Source organism: Cryptotermes secundus, unplaced genomic scaffold (genome assembly GCF_002891405.2).
Source record: "Cryptotermes secundus unplaced genomic scaffold, Csec_1.0 scaffold1069, whole genome shotgun sequence".
In the NCBI taxonomy this organism is placed as follows: Eukaryota; Metazoa; Arthropoda; class Insecta; order Blattodea; family Kalotermitidae; genus Cryptotermes; species Cryptotermes secundus.
This window is the reverse complement of record NW_019718281.1, coordinates 31,503-48,900: the sequence shown is the minus strand read 5'-3', so window position 1 is coordinate 48,900 and position 17,398 is coordinate 31,503. Positions and strand designations below refer to the sequence as shown.

The following is a 17,398-nucleotide window of genomic DNA, read 5'->3' as shown; positions in this document are numbered from 1 at the left end:
AGTGATGCAAAGTAATTATAATACTAGTCGAAAAGTGTGCCAGTCCGACACTAATACCAAAAGTCACAGTAATGAAGATGCCTTTTACTCACAAAGTAATACTGGCTAATTGGGTTTATACCTCTTCTGAGACACAAAATAAAAATGATATATAAAGAAACATATGACAGTCTGACACTGACTTCCTGACTGATAAAGAAATATATGAAAATCGGCACTGACTTCCTAACTGATAATTCACTACTGAAAACCAATCCTTGAATACGTCGCACTTCCTTAAGCTCAGAAGCACTAAGTGCAAGCACAGATGAGTATTTACTCCTCAGTTCTGAAAACAAAGCTGGGCTCTATTTGGCTGACCAGGTCATAAATAGTCATATCTAATCGTAAATAGTATCAAAACCAGTACCATGATAAACGATTTCACTGTTCAGAGCTAACAAATGAACCTCTGGCATGAACTTGCATGAGTTTGTTTTGGTTTCAAACCCAAGATCAAACTGCCAACACTCCCTAAGGGAGCACACGTCCTGCCTTATGTAAATATAACATTGGGCCACAGCGGGGTGTTACTTGCTGTATATATATATAACATTCATCCATTACTTGCTGTAGATATATATAACATTCGTCTGTTAAATGTTAAACATAAATTGGAGAGAGGCTGTTTGATTGTAATCAGACTTCAGCAAGCTTTGCCTTATATTTCCTACACCATCTGGATATCATTATTTTAGCTTCGTGCTTGTGTGGACCCAATGATGTGGCGATGGCTCCGCTATGCTCCTGACTACAGCGTTACTAGAAGTGACCTGTCTGCCCCGGTTACAAGTAAAACATCCAGTGGCAGCAGTGTTCATCATCGTTCTAGACGGTTATCATCAGAAACCAGTGGAGGCTTTGGGATAGAAGTCGTCCCTTCTCGACGTGCTCCTACGCCTCAGGAATCTGTTCATAGCAGCTCAGACCACGACCAAATGGTAGCCCAGACTGGGCCATCCCTCTCCCCTGTGGCACACAGTCGAGGAACACAATCAGAAAGTGCCAAGAGAGCCTCCACATTAACAATTCCAGAACAGGCAGTAAGAACATTTCAGATATTGTATTTAAGCAACCTGTTGCATTAATATATTACTTATTTCACATATATTTCTGTCTTAAATGCAGCTTATTATCTAGTCACCATTCTTCCGCACTGAATGTTTCAGCTGTATACAGCCATCATCAGGTGTCTTCTACCTTGCTAAAATTATTGCACGGTGTGACAAAATTTTGTATCCATGCTAACACGACATTTGATGAAAATAAATTAACCTTAATTAAAATGAATTGAACTTAATTAACATCCCAGTGTTTTCTTCATTGTTTAAAAGATATTTGCTTCAATATCTTTTGTTTTGGATTTATTTGCACAGCATTCCCTTTGCGGCATGGATGTTATGTGTATTATTTGCCCACATCATAAGGATGTTGGTGTAATGTTATTATCGCGTTTGTTATGTATGAACCTTTGGCTGTAGGTTCTTTGTTGCTGCTGGAGTAGTTATGTTGTTATTTGGTCTGTGTATGTAGACATATGATATATATGTATGTAGAAAACTTGTGTGAAGATATTTGCTTGGTTTTTTACAGGAAAAATGGAGCAAAGACAACATTCTCCACTGGTTTCCTGTTTGGCGAGGTTTGGTTCTGTGCGGTGATATGGCTCAGTTGGTGATATACCTCCCCACAACCAGTTTATCTGCAATAGGGGCTCAGTCAATAGAGGATGCTCTAGCACAGTGTCATCACAGTAAGACATCTCCCCCTCCTGAAGTTCTGGTCATGACATTTCCATTTCTGACATTGCGCAGTGCAGCTCAGAAGCAAGGCCTTTACCACTATACATCTGGATTACCTGTAAAGCTGCCTGAGAGCATATGGACCAGAGGTGAGTAATAAGAATGTTAAAATTTGGGTAAGGGTCTGCACTGGTATTTACTATAAATGTTCACAGTTCCTATGCCCTAGGACAAAATTTAATTTGTGCATATGTTATTGTTTAAACTCTCTGTTTGTTATATTTTAATAAAATAATTGAAATTGTGAATGTTTACTAGCTTTAAATAAGCAGTTTCAGCATTTTGTGATTTTAAGAAAACCAGAGTACCTTGCAAATTGTTGCAAAAGAGGTGATACTGTTTGACATAAACTCTTGAAATGTGAACATTTAAATAGAATGGGGGGGGGGGTGTTTGTTTGGCTCTGGTCCCACTTGTTCACATGATCACAAGCCATTACTGAGTGATTCAGTACATTCCATTTGTTATAAATATGCTGTAAAATTAACTTGTGAAAATTTTCGCATGAAATTGCTGGTTTGGAGGTAGGGGGCGTAAAATATATTTCCTAATAAAGTAAAATCCAGTTTATAAATTATGTCAAAGACTGCAGGTACTGGAAAATTGTATCTGTGAATATGTCTGATATCCTGATTTTTTAAAACAAAATTTTGGAAATAGTGTGATGTATGGCATTTAAGCAAACACAATAGTGTCATCACAGCTATGTTAGGGATATGATCTTCCTTCATTATATAAGAATGATTTCTTTCAGTGTCAGATGAGAATTTTAACAATTTGAGAACTGAGATGATAACATAAACTTCTCAACTAGACCAATTTTGTCATTGTAATCACAATTTATGACATTAACTACTTTTCATGATGCATTACATTTAATACTATTTTACTTTAATATCAGATCCTCTTTCACTGAACATTTTTATACATTATTATATTTAAAGGAATCAATTCTAGGCCCAAGTTTCATTTGCTATTAACATATTTGTGTCTGTCCTCTTCCCCAGACAAAGTCAGTTTTCCATGGAGTTTGTCATTGGCAGATCTGAGTTGTTACACTTTGCAGAATGGTACAAAACTTCATTTTGTGAAGCCTGTGTCTGCTAATGCCACAGTTGGAGTTTCTGCAAAGTATCAGAATGACAAAGTGGCACTTGGGAGCCTTGGTTTCTGTGTACATGTTGATATAACACCAGTCAGCATATCTGTATCCCAGGAACAGGTGAGAAAGCATTTCAGATAATGTCTGTCACAGAAAATTAATGGGAGTGTGTCTGTATAATAAAAATACTGTAGTGTGGTTTCTTTCTTTCCAGATTCCTTATGTCCCCCCCTACCCAATGCCTTCATAATCATTCTGGTGAATAATCTAAGGTACAAAGCTATGATCAAATCCTGTTGAGGTCATTGGATTTTTTCAGTTTACCTAATCCTTCCAGCCGCAATATGGCCCTGGGGCTGACTCAGCCTCTTAACAGAAATGAATACCAGGAATATTCTTGGAATGTTCTTTGGGATAAAGGGTGGCCAGTGACTAAGGTTGACAACCTTACCTCCATCTATGAGCCGACCGTCTAGAAAATGTGGGACCCTCAACATTTCTCATACCTATGGGCCTCCACGGCCTGTTACAGGGATACCTTTACTTTACTTTTTTTACTTTTATAAAGTAGCTATGTTGATTCTTTATCTCTTTTATTAAGAGTGAGTACTTTGAAACTCATGGATCCAGAAATCTAATTTAAATCAGCTAGCCACATATGAAAGTGTTTTTGTCAGTACACTAGCAGTATGTTTCATGCAAATATTTTTTTATGTTTGCGACTAGTCTCCATAACTTGGCCATGGTGAGTGGTAACCATATTTCTGGAGGCCTGTTTAGAACTTTCTGCTGTGGATGAGAAGGAGAGAAGAGCCTTTTTTTATCATTGCACTGTTCAAGTCCTGCATATTCAGTGCATTATACCCCACCAAATGAAGTTGAGCTTCAGCACTGCTAATAAAGATCAATTGATAGATATTTAAGTTCGTATAATACTAATGTCTCTGGTTTGTCATGAATTTGAACATAAAGTTATATTCACTTTTGCTTCCTCCAAACTGAATGTTTACTGTTGTAACAGTTTTCTCTGTATACTGTATGTGAGTATGGTGGCATGAAAGTGTCCAGTGTAGGTTTGAATGAGAAGAAGTTGTCGGCATATATGTGGCTTCAAAAGATCTTGATAATACACAAACTAGAGGTATGGTGATAGAACTGAGATGGGATCCATTATATTTAGTGTAAGATGACACAGTTGTGATGAAATTATTTTAAGTCTGTCAACATTGATTCCGAGGAAGAAAACAATATTGCAGGACTCTCAGATTCTAGACATGGAGCGTAACATCCCAGCACATGATACATTTTAGTGAAATACAGGAATCAGCAAAGTGTTCAGTTAGACACTGTTGCTGAGATCATTAATACCTTTACTGATGATATGCAGTTAAAATTTTCACATAACAGTCAGATGTGTACCACAAACAAAAATCTGAAAAATGAAAATATCAAAAAACATTGGAATGTTCAACCCATCCAGAAGATACAAGGTATGTGTTTTTAACAAGAAGATAAATAAAAAGTATTCATCAATTCTGTATGGTGGTAGTGTATACATGTTTCATGTACAGTGAATGTAACAGTGTGTATGTTGGACAGATGGGCTGCACCATTAGGGATAGCTGTAAGGAACATGCACAGCTTATATACCTGTTACGGCTGAACAAGTTTGTGGTTTCTGAACACAGCACCAAATCATGATGTTGTATACATTTCAAGATAATATAGTACTGTCAGAAACTGCAATATGGTGTACATGGATTGTCTTATGAAAGAGGCTATTGAGATCTGTGGCTAGATTTTGATAACTTCAGTGAAGATGTGGAAATTACTCTTTAAGTTGATCATCTAACATCACTACCACCATATTTCAGTGAAGCAGAACCATCAACACACAGGCATTAGGATCCATGGAAGGAAGAGTTAGCACTGGCTAGCAGTTGTAGAATTTCCACATTTTGCAAAATTGACTATTGCCTAGGTAGGATGGGTGACAGCCTGACTCTGACCATTGCTTTCTTATTGGTCTGCTCCTTTACAAAAAGAACAGGCTTCACAAGGTACCAGTATGTGTATGTACAGTAAACAGCTCTGTTGCCTGTCACATCAGCCCCTGATAAGGGAGGCACAGATTGTGTTCAAAATGTTAGAAATTCACTCCATACTGATGTAGCAGATGCAGACTTCATTTCATTTAGTCACTTCAGTAGGTTGAAATCAAATTATACACTCAAGTGCCAAAAGTCATGGGATAGCAGTATGTAAATTTATTTTTAAGTGGCGCCACCATCCCTTCACGGCTTGGGAATGCCCAGAGCAGTATCAGTTGTGTGGTGTTCTCTCATGAGTCAGGTTGAACACCGGCCAGTCTGCTCATGGCAAGCCAACGTGAATTATCAGAGTTTGAACGGGGCATGATAGTGGGTGCCAGGCGGATGGGACATTCCATTTCCGAAGTTGTGCAGTCATTCAACATTCCTCGATCCACGGTGTCACATGTGTACCGGGAATATCTTGTGGAAGGCATTTCCACCCACCGTGGACAGCGCAGTGACCAACCACGGGTCTTTAATGATCATGACCAGCGGCATCTAGCTAGAATTGTACGTGGTAACAGACAAGCAACACTGGCTGAAATCACATCCACATTCAATGCAGGGGGTACCAGATGCATATCCAGCAGGTCAGTGCAGCATTCTTTAGCTTCCATGGGATATGGGAGCAGAAGACCAACCAGAATGCCTCTGTTAATACCACGACACAGGACACAGCGCCTCACCTGGGCTTGTGACATCACTAATTGGACCCTGGAGGATTGGAAACATGTGGCATGGTCTGATAAGTCACAGTATCAGTTGTTTCAGGCAGATGGTAGGGTTTGGGTGTGGCGCAGACCCCAAGAGGCCATGGACCCCAGTTGTCAACAAGGCACCGTGCAGGCTGATGGTGGTTCCATACTGGTGTGGAGTGTGTTCACGTGGAATGAGTTGGGTGTGCTCATCCATGTAAACATGTCATTGACCAGTGACTGCTACGTTACACTGCTTGGTGACCATTTGCATCCCTTCATCGACTTCATGTACCCCCACAATGATGGGATATTCCAGCAGGACAATGCACGTGTTATTGGGCCAGAGTTGTCCAGAATTGGTTTGAGGAGCATTTTGGAGAGTTCCGACAAATGGTGTGGCCACCACGTTCGCCCGACATAAACCCAATCGAGCATTTATGGGACGTGGTGGAGAGGTCCATTCGCACCCAAAGTCCTGCACCTACAAATACCAGGGAGCTGTGGGCGGCTATCCAGATGGCATGGCTCAACTTCTCTCCAGAGGTCTTCCGTCCACTTGTGGAATTGATGCCACATCGAGTTGCAGCAGTTCGCCAGGCTAGAGGGGGTCCTACACGATACTAGTTACCTATCCCATGACTTTTGGCACTTCAGTGTATTTTGTCTTCTATAAAGAAGGTCATGAAGGTTCATATTCTTGTGTTTTTATAAGACATTGGCCCTCTTCTGTTTTATGTGTCTGTTATACCAGGACCTTTCCTTTTGTCTTTGGTTTCCATCACTGTTTTTCAGTATAAAAATTCGTCTTGTAGAACAAGACTAGAAAATAGTGAATTGCAGGGAAATTGAATTTATGATTTAGTATTCTTCAGATACTCACTCACTCACTCACTCACTCACACTCTCACTCTCACTCACTCACTCACTCACACTCTCACTCACTCACTCACTCACTCATGGAGCTGAGCCCTTTTGGAGGAGCCGCCAATTCTGCAGCTACTCAGGAATTTCTCAGCATTTTATGGAACCCGAAGTTCGTTACCATGTTCACAAGAACCCTCCACTGGTCCCTATCCTGAGCCAAATCAATCCAATCAATACCATCCCATTCTATCTCTCTAAGATCCATTCTAATATTGTCCACCCACCTACGCCTTGGACTTTCCAATGGTCTCTTTCCTTCTGGCTTTCCCACCAATATCCTGTACGATTTCCAATTTCTCCCCCATTCGTGCTACATGCCCTGCCCACCTCATTCTCCTTGACTTGATCATTCTAATTATACTTTGAGAAGAGTACAAGTTACAGAGCTCTTCATTATGCAGTTTTCTCCAGCCTCCTGTAACTTCATCTCTCTTTGGTCCAAATATTCTCCTCAACACCCTGTTCTCAAACACCCTCGGTCTGTCTTCTTCCCTTAATGTCAGAGACAAAGTTTCACACCCATACAGAACCACAGGCAAAATTATAGTTTTGTATATTCTAATTTTTATGTTTTTGGACAGCAGATGAGAAGACAAAAGGTTCCGGACTGAATGGTCTCCTCTTAATTTCCTCCTGAATCAGGTTTTGATCTGTTACTGTTGTTCCCAAATATCTGAATTGTGCCACATTTTCAAAACACCTGTTTCATATCTTTGTATCATGATTTTGCCCTGCATTTTGTCAATGAGACAGCAACATATACTTAGTTTTCTCAGTGTTTACTTCTAGACCAACCTCTTTATTTGCGTCGATTAAAGTTTGTGTGTTTTTCTTTATGGGATCTACATTATCACCCAGTAGATTCACATCATTGGCGTGGGTCAACAGCTGATGTGTCCCGTTTAATTTCAGTCCCACCTGGTTTCGCTGGACATTCCTAATTGCATATTCTAAATCAAAGTTGAAAAGGAGTGGCGATAAAGCATCTCCTTGTTTTAGACCATTCTGGATAGGAAATTTATCAGACAAATGTTTACCTACACGGACTTTACTATACGTTTCGTATGAACACACTTTAATCAACCTAACTAGTTTCATTGGTTTCCAAAACTCTCTGAGAATACTGTACAATACTTCCCTCCTAACCGTATCATAGGCTTTCTTGAAGTCAATGAATAGCTGATGTACTGTCTCATCGTACTCCCATTTTTTCTCCAATGTCTGACAAATGCAAAAGACCTGATTTGTAGTTGATCTGTTATGTTGAAACCCATACTGATGAACCCAAGTAAGTTCTTCTACATATAAACTTAACCTTGAGAGAAGTTTATTGGATAAAATTTTGTATGAAGTTGATAGCAGTGCTATCTCACTACTAGTCAGTTTTATTGCCCTTCTTGTGAACTGATATAATGATAGACTCCTTCCGCTGCTCAGGCAATTCTTCCTTATTCCAAATAGACTGGGTTTATGGATTTCAGACCATAATATTTCACCTCGTACTTGATTAAGTTCTGCCGGAATTTGATCACTACCTGGCGATTTATACTGTTTCAATTTTGCAATAGCACTTTCAACCTCAGAAGGGCTAGGATCAGGTACTAACAGCTCAGCTGTATGGATTTCTGTCTGCCTAACATCATGGACCCTCTGTACATTCAGTAACTGAGAGAAGTAGTTCCTCCAACTATTCAAAATGTTGTGGGAATCTGCAAACAGATCACCATTCTCATCCTTCACTAAGTTACTGCTAGGCTGGTAACCCCTCTTAAAGTCATTTATTCCTCTATACAGGTCTGTAATGTTCTTGTTCTTACTGTTCATTGCAAAAAAAAAAATTAAAGCTGTCCCTGTAACAGGCCGTGAAGTCCCATAGGGTTGTGAGACGTTAAGGGTCCCACCTTACCTTGATAATCAGCTCAAAGATGGCGGTAAGGTTGTCAGCCTTACGCACCAGCCGTGCTTCACAGAGTTTAATTAATTCCTGGTACTCATTTATGTTAGAGGCTGAGTAAACCCCAGGGCCTAGTGTGGCCGGAAGGATTAGGTCAATTGAAAAAATCCAAATCGGGACTTGAACCCGCGACCTTCCGGCTTGTAGCATAGTACCTTAACCACTATGCTACCGCGTACCCCCACTGTTCATTGCAAGCTCATCAATATTGTCTTTCAGATATTCCCTCTTTGTTCCTGAAATGCCTGCTGGTTTCATGTCTTACTTTGTTCAGATTATCCCCATTTAACTTGCTTGGATCCTGTAAGCATTGCAATTTGGCCTGCTTTCATTGATCTAATAATTTTGAGCATCCTTCATTGAACTATGGCTTATGCTTCTTCAGTTCATAATAACCTACTCTCTCTTTGGCAGACATTTTGATATTCTCTCTAATAGTTTCCCAAGATTTATTAAGATCCACCTCAGTGTCCAAGTTTTCCAAAGCCGCAAACCTATTTGAGATTTCAACACAATAATATGTTATGTAGAACTCTTTATTACAGTTAATGACATTAAATAAAATTTTATTTTTAAATTACAAGTAAATGCTGTTTCTAAGGTCAGTCTAATTTTATGAAATTGTCTTGCAGATGAAGCTGATGGCAGGGTTGCTTTTTGGACTTCTGGAATTTTTTTCCAGTCTCCACCTCTTCAGTTTCTCCTCATCAAATACTGTGGCAGCTCCAGTTTTAGACCCACCCACTGCGGCTAGTCCAACAGTATTTCCAGAGAGCAGTGGCAGCAGGGAATCCCCAATCACTCCTCTGGTCACAGAAGATTCTAACGAACAACGTGAGTTATGTTGAAGCATCTGGTATTTCATATTTTTAAATGAAGTTATAGAGTTACATGTTGGGAGGGGGGGTTAAGTTTACCAGAGTTAGTATAGGTTGTTGTTATTATTTAATGTTCACAAGAATTGAGCAGACACAGTCAAAATATCTAATCAAAATAGCACCTGGTCTCAAAGTAATACTCTGACTGCTCGCATGGTCAGTTTGGGCAAATGTTCTTTGTGCAGACTAGTGTGCTCTGGAAGTTCTGTTTTTATGTTAGACCACTTCTTTTGGTAAGCTAGACAGGAATCAGCCAGTCAGATTATGGGGAGGGGTTATAATGTTTAACTTTGCAGTAGGTGATTTGGCGAGATCTAGAACAGTTGACTCTCAAGGTTGCCTGTATTACCTTGGTTCCCCCTGGTAAGTACTTTGTAATAGGTTGTGTTTTTACCAGTTCAGTATTTTTAATCATCTCTCTGTGTGACGTAGGTTGAAAACATCATTAAATAAATGAAGGAATTAAGAACTTCTTAATAATCTGTGGTCTAGTGGTCAGACTTCATGGCTACAGATCCAGAGGTCCCAGGTTCGATTCCCGCCACTGCCAGTTTTTCTGAGAAGTAATGGGTATAGAACAGCGTTCACTCAGCCTCATGAATGAATCAATGAATGAATGTACAAGGGGTGGGCCTTCTCTGCCCTTGCACTGCGACCTACAGTGGTCTGTTGTGCTTCCCATTACTCAGCCTCATGAGGATAATTGGGCAGCTACTTGAATGGAAAACCGAGATTAACGGCCTTGGGAATCTGTAGCACTGACCATGCGACACCCTCTATCCACAAAAGTTGGCACTAACTTTGCTGACAAGCAGTGGTTGCTCGGTTGGTATAATTTGATTGTGGACTAAAAGCCAGAGTTTTTTTTTATCATCATCAAATGTTGAAAAGTTTGCTCATTTACTTATTTCTCTTTTGAGTGAAGCATTGTAACTGTTGTCCTATGTGCACTGCATATAAGTATTGTATTTTTAATGAAACAGTTGGGCGTATAAGAAGTGATATGTAATGTGGGTGGTGAGCCAGTCTAGTCTTTGTTAGTCTCAAGTAATCTTTGTCATTTTATATTATGTGTGCAAGTCATTTCTCTGTTGGTTTTTGCAGAAAGTGGTTTATCAGAGCATTCTGATGCAGTGAAAATAACAGTCTGGATGCAGTCAACACTTGCTCGACTTACAATTTCACTGTATGCAGTGAACAGCAGTGTCCCAAGAGATGATCTGAAGTTAACAATAGATATGGAGGATATCATGACCTCTCTTGACCTTCAACCAGTATATCTAAAAGTGAAGTGCAAGGTGGCATATGTCAGAATTTTGCATTACATTAGGTAAAGTTGAGATCGTGCAGAACTGCTGTTCTAGTATAGTTTTTAGTTGGATAATGGAGTTAAAGAAAAAGTATGTTAATTGAAAGTAATTGATTGTTCTCTTCTGGTTCATGTCACTATGTAGAATTGTATGTGGTTACCAGAATTTTAGCTTGGGTTTAATGGTATTGAAATCCATAACACTTGACCAGCCAGGCCACACATGTACCATTACAGTAGTGTGATGCATGGCAGATAAAGTGTAAATATTATGTTCATTCTTCCTGCAAAGAATGGCTGAAATTAACTGTACAACGTACTATAATCATGGTTGTTCAATCCTGTGCTAGCTCAGCAGGCTGGGAAACAGAACTAGTTCAGTGTTCACACTTTGTTACACCTGCTTTGTTTTTATTAAAACTTCCTTTCTGATAGTTAGATGTTCTTCTCTCTTTGTGTCTGATAATTCTAGTTGTAGAACTAGAACACTTGATTGCTCACCTGTCATTTTTATTTGATTTCAACAGTTAATTTAATTTAGTAATATCTGCCTGTCTTTTCCCTTGGCAGTATGCCAGTTTAGGTACAAAGCTAGTGCTTACATGAATTATCAAAAAGAATAAAAGTGAGGTTTCATCTTAATTCACCCTCCCATCATTCCATTGTATAAACAAAGTATGTAGATTTGGCTAATCGGATTTTTCCTGTAAAATTCAGTATTTTACTTTTTTGTGCCCTTCATACACATCACATCATTTTGTTACATCTTGTATTTCATAAAAATAAGTCTGTATTTTTGTTTCTGTTAATATAGGAAACTAAAAAGCACTTCTTGGGTGCTTGGTCCATATGTCGGTTTGGTGATGCGTAGACAAGAAGATCTTGCTTCATCACCACCTCATGCAGTTCATCGAGATGTGGATGATGGTAGTGGATTTCTTAGTGTGACATTCACTTGTGCAAAGTGTCGCAGTGTGCACAGTCGTTGGGGGACTCGCAGACAGACAGCTCTACTGGCAAATGCTCGAAGCTCTGAGAGTAATGCTGGGTATGTTAAAAACGTGTGTGTGGTGTGTTCATGTCAGCAGAGTTCTGTAATATGAGTACATTCTTTTTTTTTTTTAATACAGTGTGTTCGGATGAAAGGTATCCAAAATAAAAAAAAATTGTATCTCAGAAACAAATTGTCATACACATATCCAGTTTATGTCATCGGAAAGGAAAGGTCTGAAAGTTCTATTCATGCCTGGTCCACATGCATGTGCCAGCTGGTGACCTTTACCAAACTGAGTAACGATGTCGACACCACAAGAACAAGTTCAGTGCGTGTTGTGGCTAGCAGAGTTACAATTTCTTACATCTGTCCAGTGTCATTTTAGAACACAATATGCACATCAACCTCCTATATGGAAAAGCATTTGGTTCTGGGAAAAGAAACTGAGGACTGCAGGTGGTTTGTTGTGTGTAAAATCTCCTGGAAAGACACAGACCTCTGAAGAAAATGCCAATCACATTAGAGAGGCATCCCACCAAAGTCCGCACAAACCAATTCTTGCTGCCAGCTTGCAGTTACAAATTCCATGTTCAACAGTGTACTATGTGCTGAACAAGAGGTTTCGCTTAAGGGTGTGCAAGATTCAAATGATTCATGCACTAAAACCAAGTGACCAAGTAGCACACACAAATTTCGCTGTGGACATGCTAGAAATAATTGACACCTCGCCTGATTTCCACCATCAAGTGTGCTTCTTGGATGAGGCGATGTTCCATGTCAGTGGAGTCATAAAGGGGTACAACTGCAGAATTTGTTGGGACAGTCAAAATCAACATGTTACATGTGAGTTGGAGAGAGGCAGCCCTAGAGTAACTTTTGGGCCGGCTTATTGCACGACAAGTTGATTGGACCAGTTTTGTTTTCAGAAAAGACTGTAACCAGACGTTGATACTTGGACCTGTTGGAGCTGTATGTGCTGCCCCAATTATCACCTCAAACTATCCTCCAACGAGAGGGGTCACCGCCACACTTCTACCACTATATTAGGGATCACCTGGACAGAGAGATGGCTGGGGGGTGGACCAATTGCTTGGCTTCTTGGATCGCCATATTTACCCCACTTGATTTTGTGTTGTCGGATTATGTGCAGGTTAAGATCAATGACTTTCAACACCTGAAAGCCCGCATAAGGGGCTCTGTGGTTACGGTAACACTACACATGATTCAGGCAACGTGGAACAAGGTTGAATATTGTCTGGATATTAGTTGTGCCACCAAGGGAGCCCACGTTGAAATTTATTGAGAACCAGAACAGTAAGAGCTTGGAGTAAATTGAGATTACAGTCTTCCTTGAATAACTGAATTGAGTTTGCTTGATGGTAAGAAAAACAAGAAAGTGGTAGTGGAGCATTATTTTATGTGACAGATGAACAAGTAGACTTTCTGTTGTGCTACTATGCATTGTCTTGGATATTGTATACCATGTACCTACAGCTATCACTGCGTCTAAATTATTCACTGATATGCTATCAGTTCTGTTTGTGTTTCTTTCCTCATAAGATTATTCAGAAGTCTGTCTTGTGTTCTAATTTACATTATTTCATTTAGGTGGTGAAATATACTCTTGAACAGCAGATTTTTCTGTATGATAAATATGTGTGTGAAGTAAGTCATATAAATCTTGTAAAACATTATTTTACTATAAGTATCCTGGAGTTCCAGCTTCATCAGTGATTTCTGAATTGGTGAATTATCTGAGTGGGTATGTGATTGCTCAAAACAATAGACATAGGAGCAATATTGATCCGGACACTTTCATGATCAGAAGATAGGTGTGCAGTGTGCCATTACTACTACATGAATAGTAGAACTAATTTTTTTAACAGGTTACAAATTTAGAGTGCTATGTTAGTGACATTATTTGGTCCTATTTGAGAGCATTGCAAAGAGAGAAAAGACTTGCGGTTGTTTTATGCAAGATGGTGGTACAGCATACACTACTAATTCATAAAGTTTTAAACAAGGTGTTTAAAAACAGATTCTCCAGTTCCATAGCCTATCACTTTACCAAGTTATCCTGACACACAGGTTAGTGCTGTTATAAAATAAATGTGTTAAGAGCTTCGGAACTATTCATTCATGCATGGGATCTACTTCATATGCAGATATTAATTCAAGAGCATCAGTTGCATTATTTGATATATATATATAGGGTGTTCCATTCAAACCTTCCACATTTTATCAGATCTGATAACAGAAAGTATGAATTGTAGGAAAATGAAGCTAAGGAAATACAAGAACAACTCAAAACATTATATTTGACACACTAATAAACCTCTAAATGTGCATCATTGGTAGCATGAGCAATATCCAATCTGTATTCAGTTTGAAGAAAGCAGTCTTCTGGGATTTGGCACCATGTATATGTGGTGTTAACCGACGTTTCGGAGGAACGTATCGCCTCCATCTTCAGGGACTGCTTCAGACTGCTTTCTTCATAGTCACCACCGTGAAAGCCTCAAATCTTACATTGTATTCAGTTTCTTGCCACATTCTTTCCAACATGTCCATTGGTACAGTAGCAATTGTTTCACGGATGCGAGCTCGTAAGTCTGGGAGGTCATTCACTGGAAGCACACAGTCCTTCACATAACCCCAATGGAAGAAATTGAGCAGAGTGAGGTCCGGTGAATGTGGTGACCACTGAATTGGTCTGCCACATCCAAAATAACTATCTTGGAAGGTGGCATTGAGGACCTCCAAATATCCAAACCTTAATGTGTGCGTGTGTGGGGGTCCATGTTGGAAGATTATGTTAGGCTGCAGATCGGCTACCTGAGGATATAGGAACTGCTCTGACATGTCAAGGTATACGCGGCCAGATACTGTAGCTTCAGCGAAGAAAAACGGAAATAAAATTCTTTGAGTTTTTCTTCCATCTAGTGTTAATTATAATCCATAATTTATCACAATTTGTTCGCAGTGATCAATTAAAATGTGGGAGGTTTGAATGGAACACACTGTATATTTTGAGTAACTTTGTGTTTCTGAGAGAATGATGCTGTATTGAAAATCATCATCTGTATGTTTGAATATCTAACACACTGATTATTTCTTACATAGGTTACAGGGTGATACTGCAGCTGCACGTTACATCAGTGAAATTGTTGTGAAACTACAGCCTGTGGACTTTGTCTTCTCAGCTGTGACACTTAGCAATTTCCTAACAGTTCTGTATCCGATCCTATTGCTGCCAGAACATAAACAAAGAACTCCTGGTGCAACTATGAACTGGGCTATGCACATCAACAGCAGTACTTTACCACTTCTGTACCTGGACACATGCAATATTAGAATAATTCTCCCTGCTTCAGAACTGACTGCAGTTGGAGACTTGCATGATGTTTGTCTGTTGCAGGTGGAAGCTATATCTCTTACACCGCAGGTGGGTTCTCTTCAGAAAAATGGACTAGAGATGTATATGATTATTGAGAACTGTAGGTTTTAGGGTGAGGGTTGGGATAGAGGTGATGAGAAATGCTATGTAATTGTAGTTAGAAAAGTTTAAGGGGATGAGATATTGTTAATTTATTGTGTTGTAAATTTTGTTTCTTTGTATCAAGTAAACAAACTAGGATGCTACATGGCTACTATGTGACTGTTTATTTCAATACAGTATGCAGACTTACAACGCGCAGCACTACTTACTCCCAATCAGTCATGCCAACATAACACAATTTGAATCTAAATTTCATCCTGTTAACACCTCTCCTCAGAATTATAGAATTCAAGGTAATTTCAGTTGTATATAACCACTTAACCTGAACACACCTAATGTTCAATTACAAAACACAAAAGTTAAAGTCCTGAGAGAAAAATCAAAAGTCATAAACAAAGTTCACTTATCTTAAATTAATGCAATCTTAAGGTTCAGTTAATATAAACCTAATAATCTGGCAAATTCCTTTGTCCTTTTTTCGTCCTGTTAACAGATAGCTTGTAAGGCTTAGACATATATGGGAGGATAACATTAAAATGGAGGGAAGAAACAACTTGGGAGGCCAATCATTGACCAGCTTAATGACTGTCATGTTCTCCAAAGAGGCTCAGCCTCATTGAGTTTGTTGGTTAGTTATATTAATAAGAGATTTCCCATATACAGTGATAATATGAGGAGAGCCGTTGTGTTATAATATGTACAATTCGGCTACCCAATTTTTCAGGCAGACAATCCACTTGGACGTACTGTGGTGCGCTCTGACATATATCACATGGCTGAGCAGACTCGCATACTGTATGTACCAGGCTCAGAAGTAGAGGACCGACAGTATCAGCTTGATATAAGGGGATTTAGTGTGAACACAGGCACTTGGCTGGAACTGAATCATTGTCTCAGGTACATCATCTTTTAACATTTCTGTTAGTTTTATTTCCTGAGAGAAATTTTTATTATGCAGTTATGTCTGGCTGTCTATTCATGTAATAATTTTTAATTTGTATGGGATTGAGGTCGAGTGATAGGGCAGTTTGAGAAAGCAGGTGTGATCATCAAAATTTTTATCAGACTCTATTAATATGCTGTATAATTCAACTTTCAACATATATTTTCAAATTAATTCCCTTTCTGTATCATCCATTTTGCAATAGAGGAGTAAATGCTTTAGGTTTTACTGCTGTAACAACAGTAGTCTAGCAAAACAGCAGAGGTGTGTGGTACATTTCTGTTCTTATTATCTTCTCCCACCTTAATCGTAACGAACTCCATTGTCAACCTTTCAAATAGTTTGGTTTCTGCAGCTTCACACACACGTGCACACATGCATACCTGCCTGCCCACGTGCACACACAAGTAGCTTTTCTGTAGGCTGAAAATCATGTAATGTTCTTATTATCTTCTCCTATGGCGCAACAGGCCGATGTCGGGCCTTGGCCTCCCATATCAAGTCCCTCCATTCCTCTCTATCCTGTGCTGCTCTCTTCCAATTCCTTACACCCATTAACTTCTTCACATCTTCCACCACATCAAGCCATTTAGTTCTTGGTTTCCCAGCACATCTCCTACAACATATTGTAATATATAATATTTTCTTTGGGATAAAGAGAAAAAGTAAAAGAGTAAAGCTATCCCTGTACAAGGCCGTGAAGTCCCCTAGGGTTGTGAGACGTTGAGGGTCCCACACTATCTAGACAATCAGCTCAAAGATGGCGGTAAGGTTGTGAGCCTTACGTGCCAGCTGCGCTTTACTCCCCAGGAAAATTACTTAATTAAGTGTAGTGGTTGAGGGGCTATGCTACAAGCTGGAAGGTCGCGGATTCAAGTCCCAATGAGGTCATTGGATGTTTTTTTCAGTTGACCAGTTCCAGCTGCACTAGGCCCTGGGGTTTACTCAGCCTCTAACAGAAATTAGCTTCTCTTTGGGATACACTCCTTATCCATTCTCTGTACATGCCCAGCCCATTGCAGTCTTTTAAGCTTTATCGTCACTGAGATCTCTGGCTCCTTATATAATTTGTATAACTCTTAGAAAGTTAATAGACAATTCAAAATAATTGTATAACTCTTTATTATATCTTATTCTCCATATCCCATTCTCTTTTATTGGTC

At 39.4% G+C, this 17,398-nt stretch overlaps 1 protein-coding gene across 5 annotated transcripts in view; it reads left to right on the top strand.

The window, feature by feature from the left end:
• Nucleotides 1–17,398, top strand: part of LOC111875525 (vacuolar protein sorting-associated protein 13B) — a gene marked incomplete at its 3' end in the record, with an annotated part of 71,670 nt that overhangs the window by 29,054 nt on the left and 25,218 nt on the right. For all 5 annotated transcript variants that reach the window (XM_033750168.1, XM_033750162.1, XM_033750165.1 and 2 more), the window contains 8 exon segments: nucleotides 738–1,082; nucleotides 1,633–1,930; nucleotides 2,849–3,063; nucleotides 9,245–9,446; nucleotides 10,595–10,820; nucleotides 11,614–11,847; nucleotides 14,917–15,238; nucleotides 16,017–16,189. In XM_033750168.1, coding sequence (XP_033606059.1) covers nucleotides 738–1,082; nucleotides 1,633–1,930; nucleotides 2,849–3,063; nucleotides 9,245–9,446; nucleotides 10,595–10,820; nucleotides 11,614–11,847; nucleotides 14,917–15,238; nucleotides 16,017–16,189 — 2,015 coding nt within the window.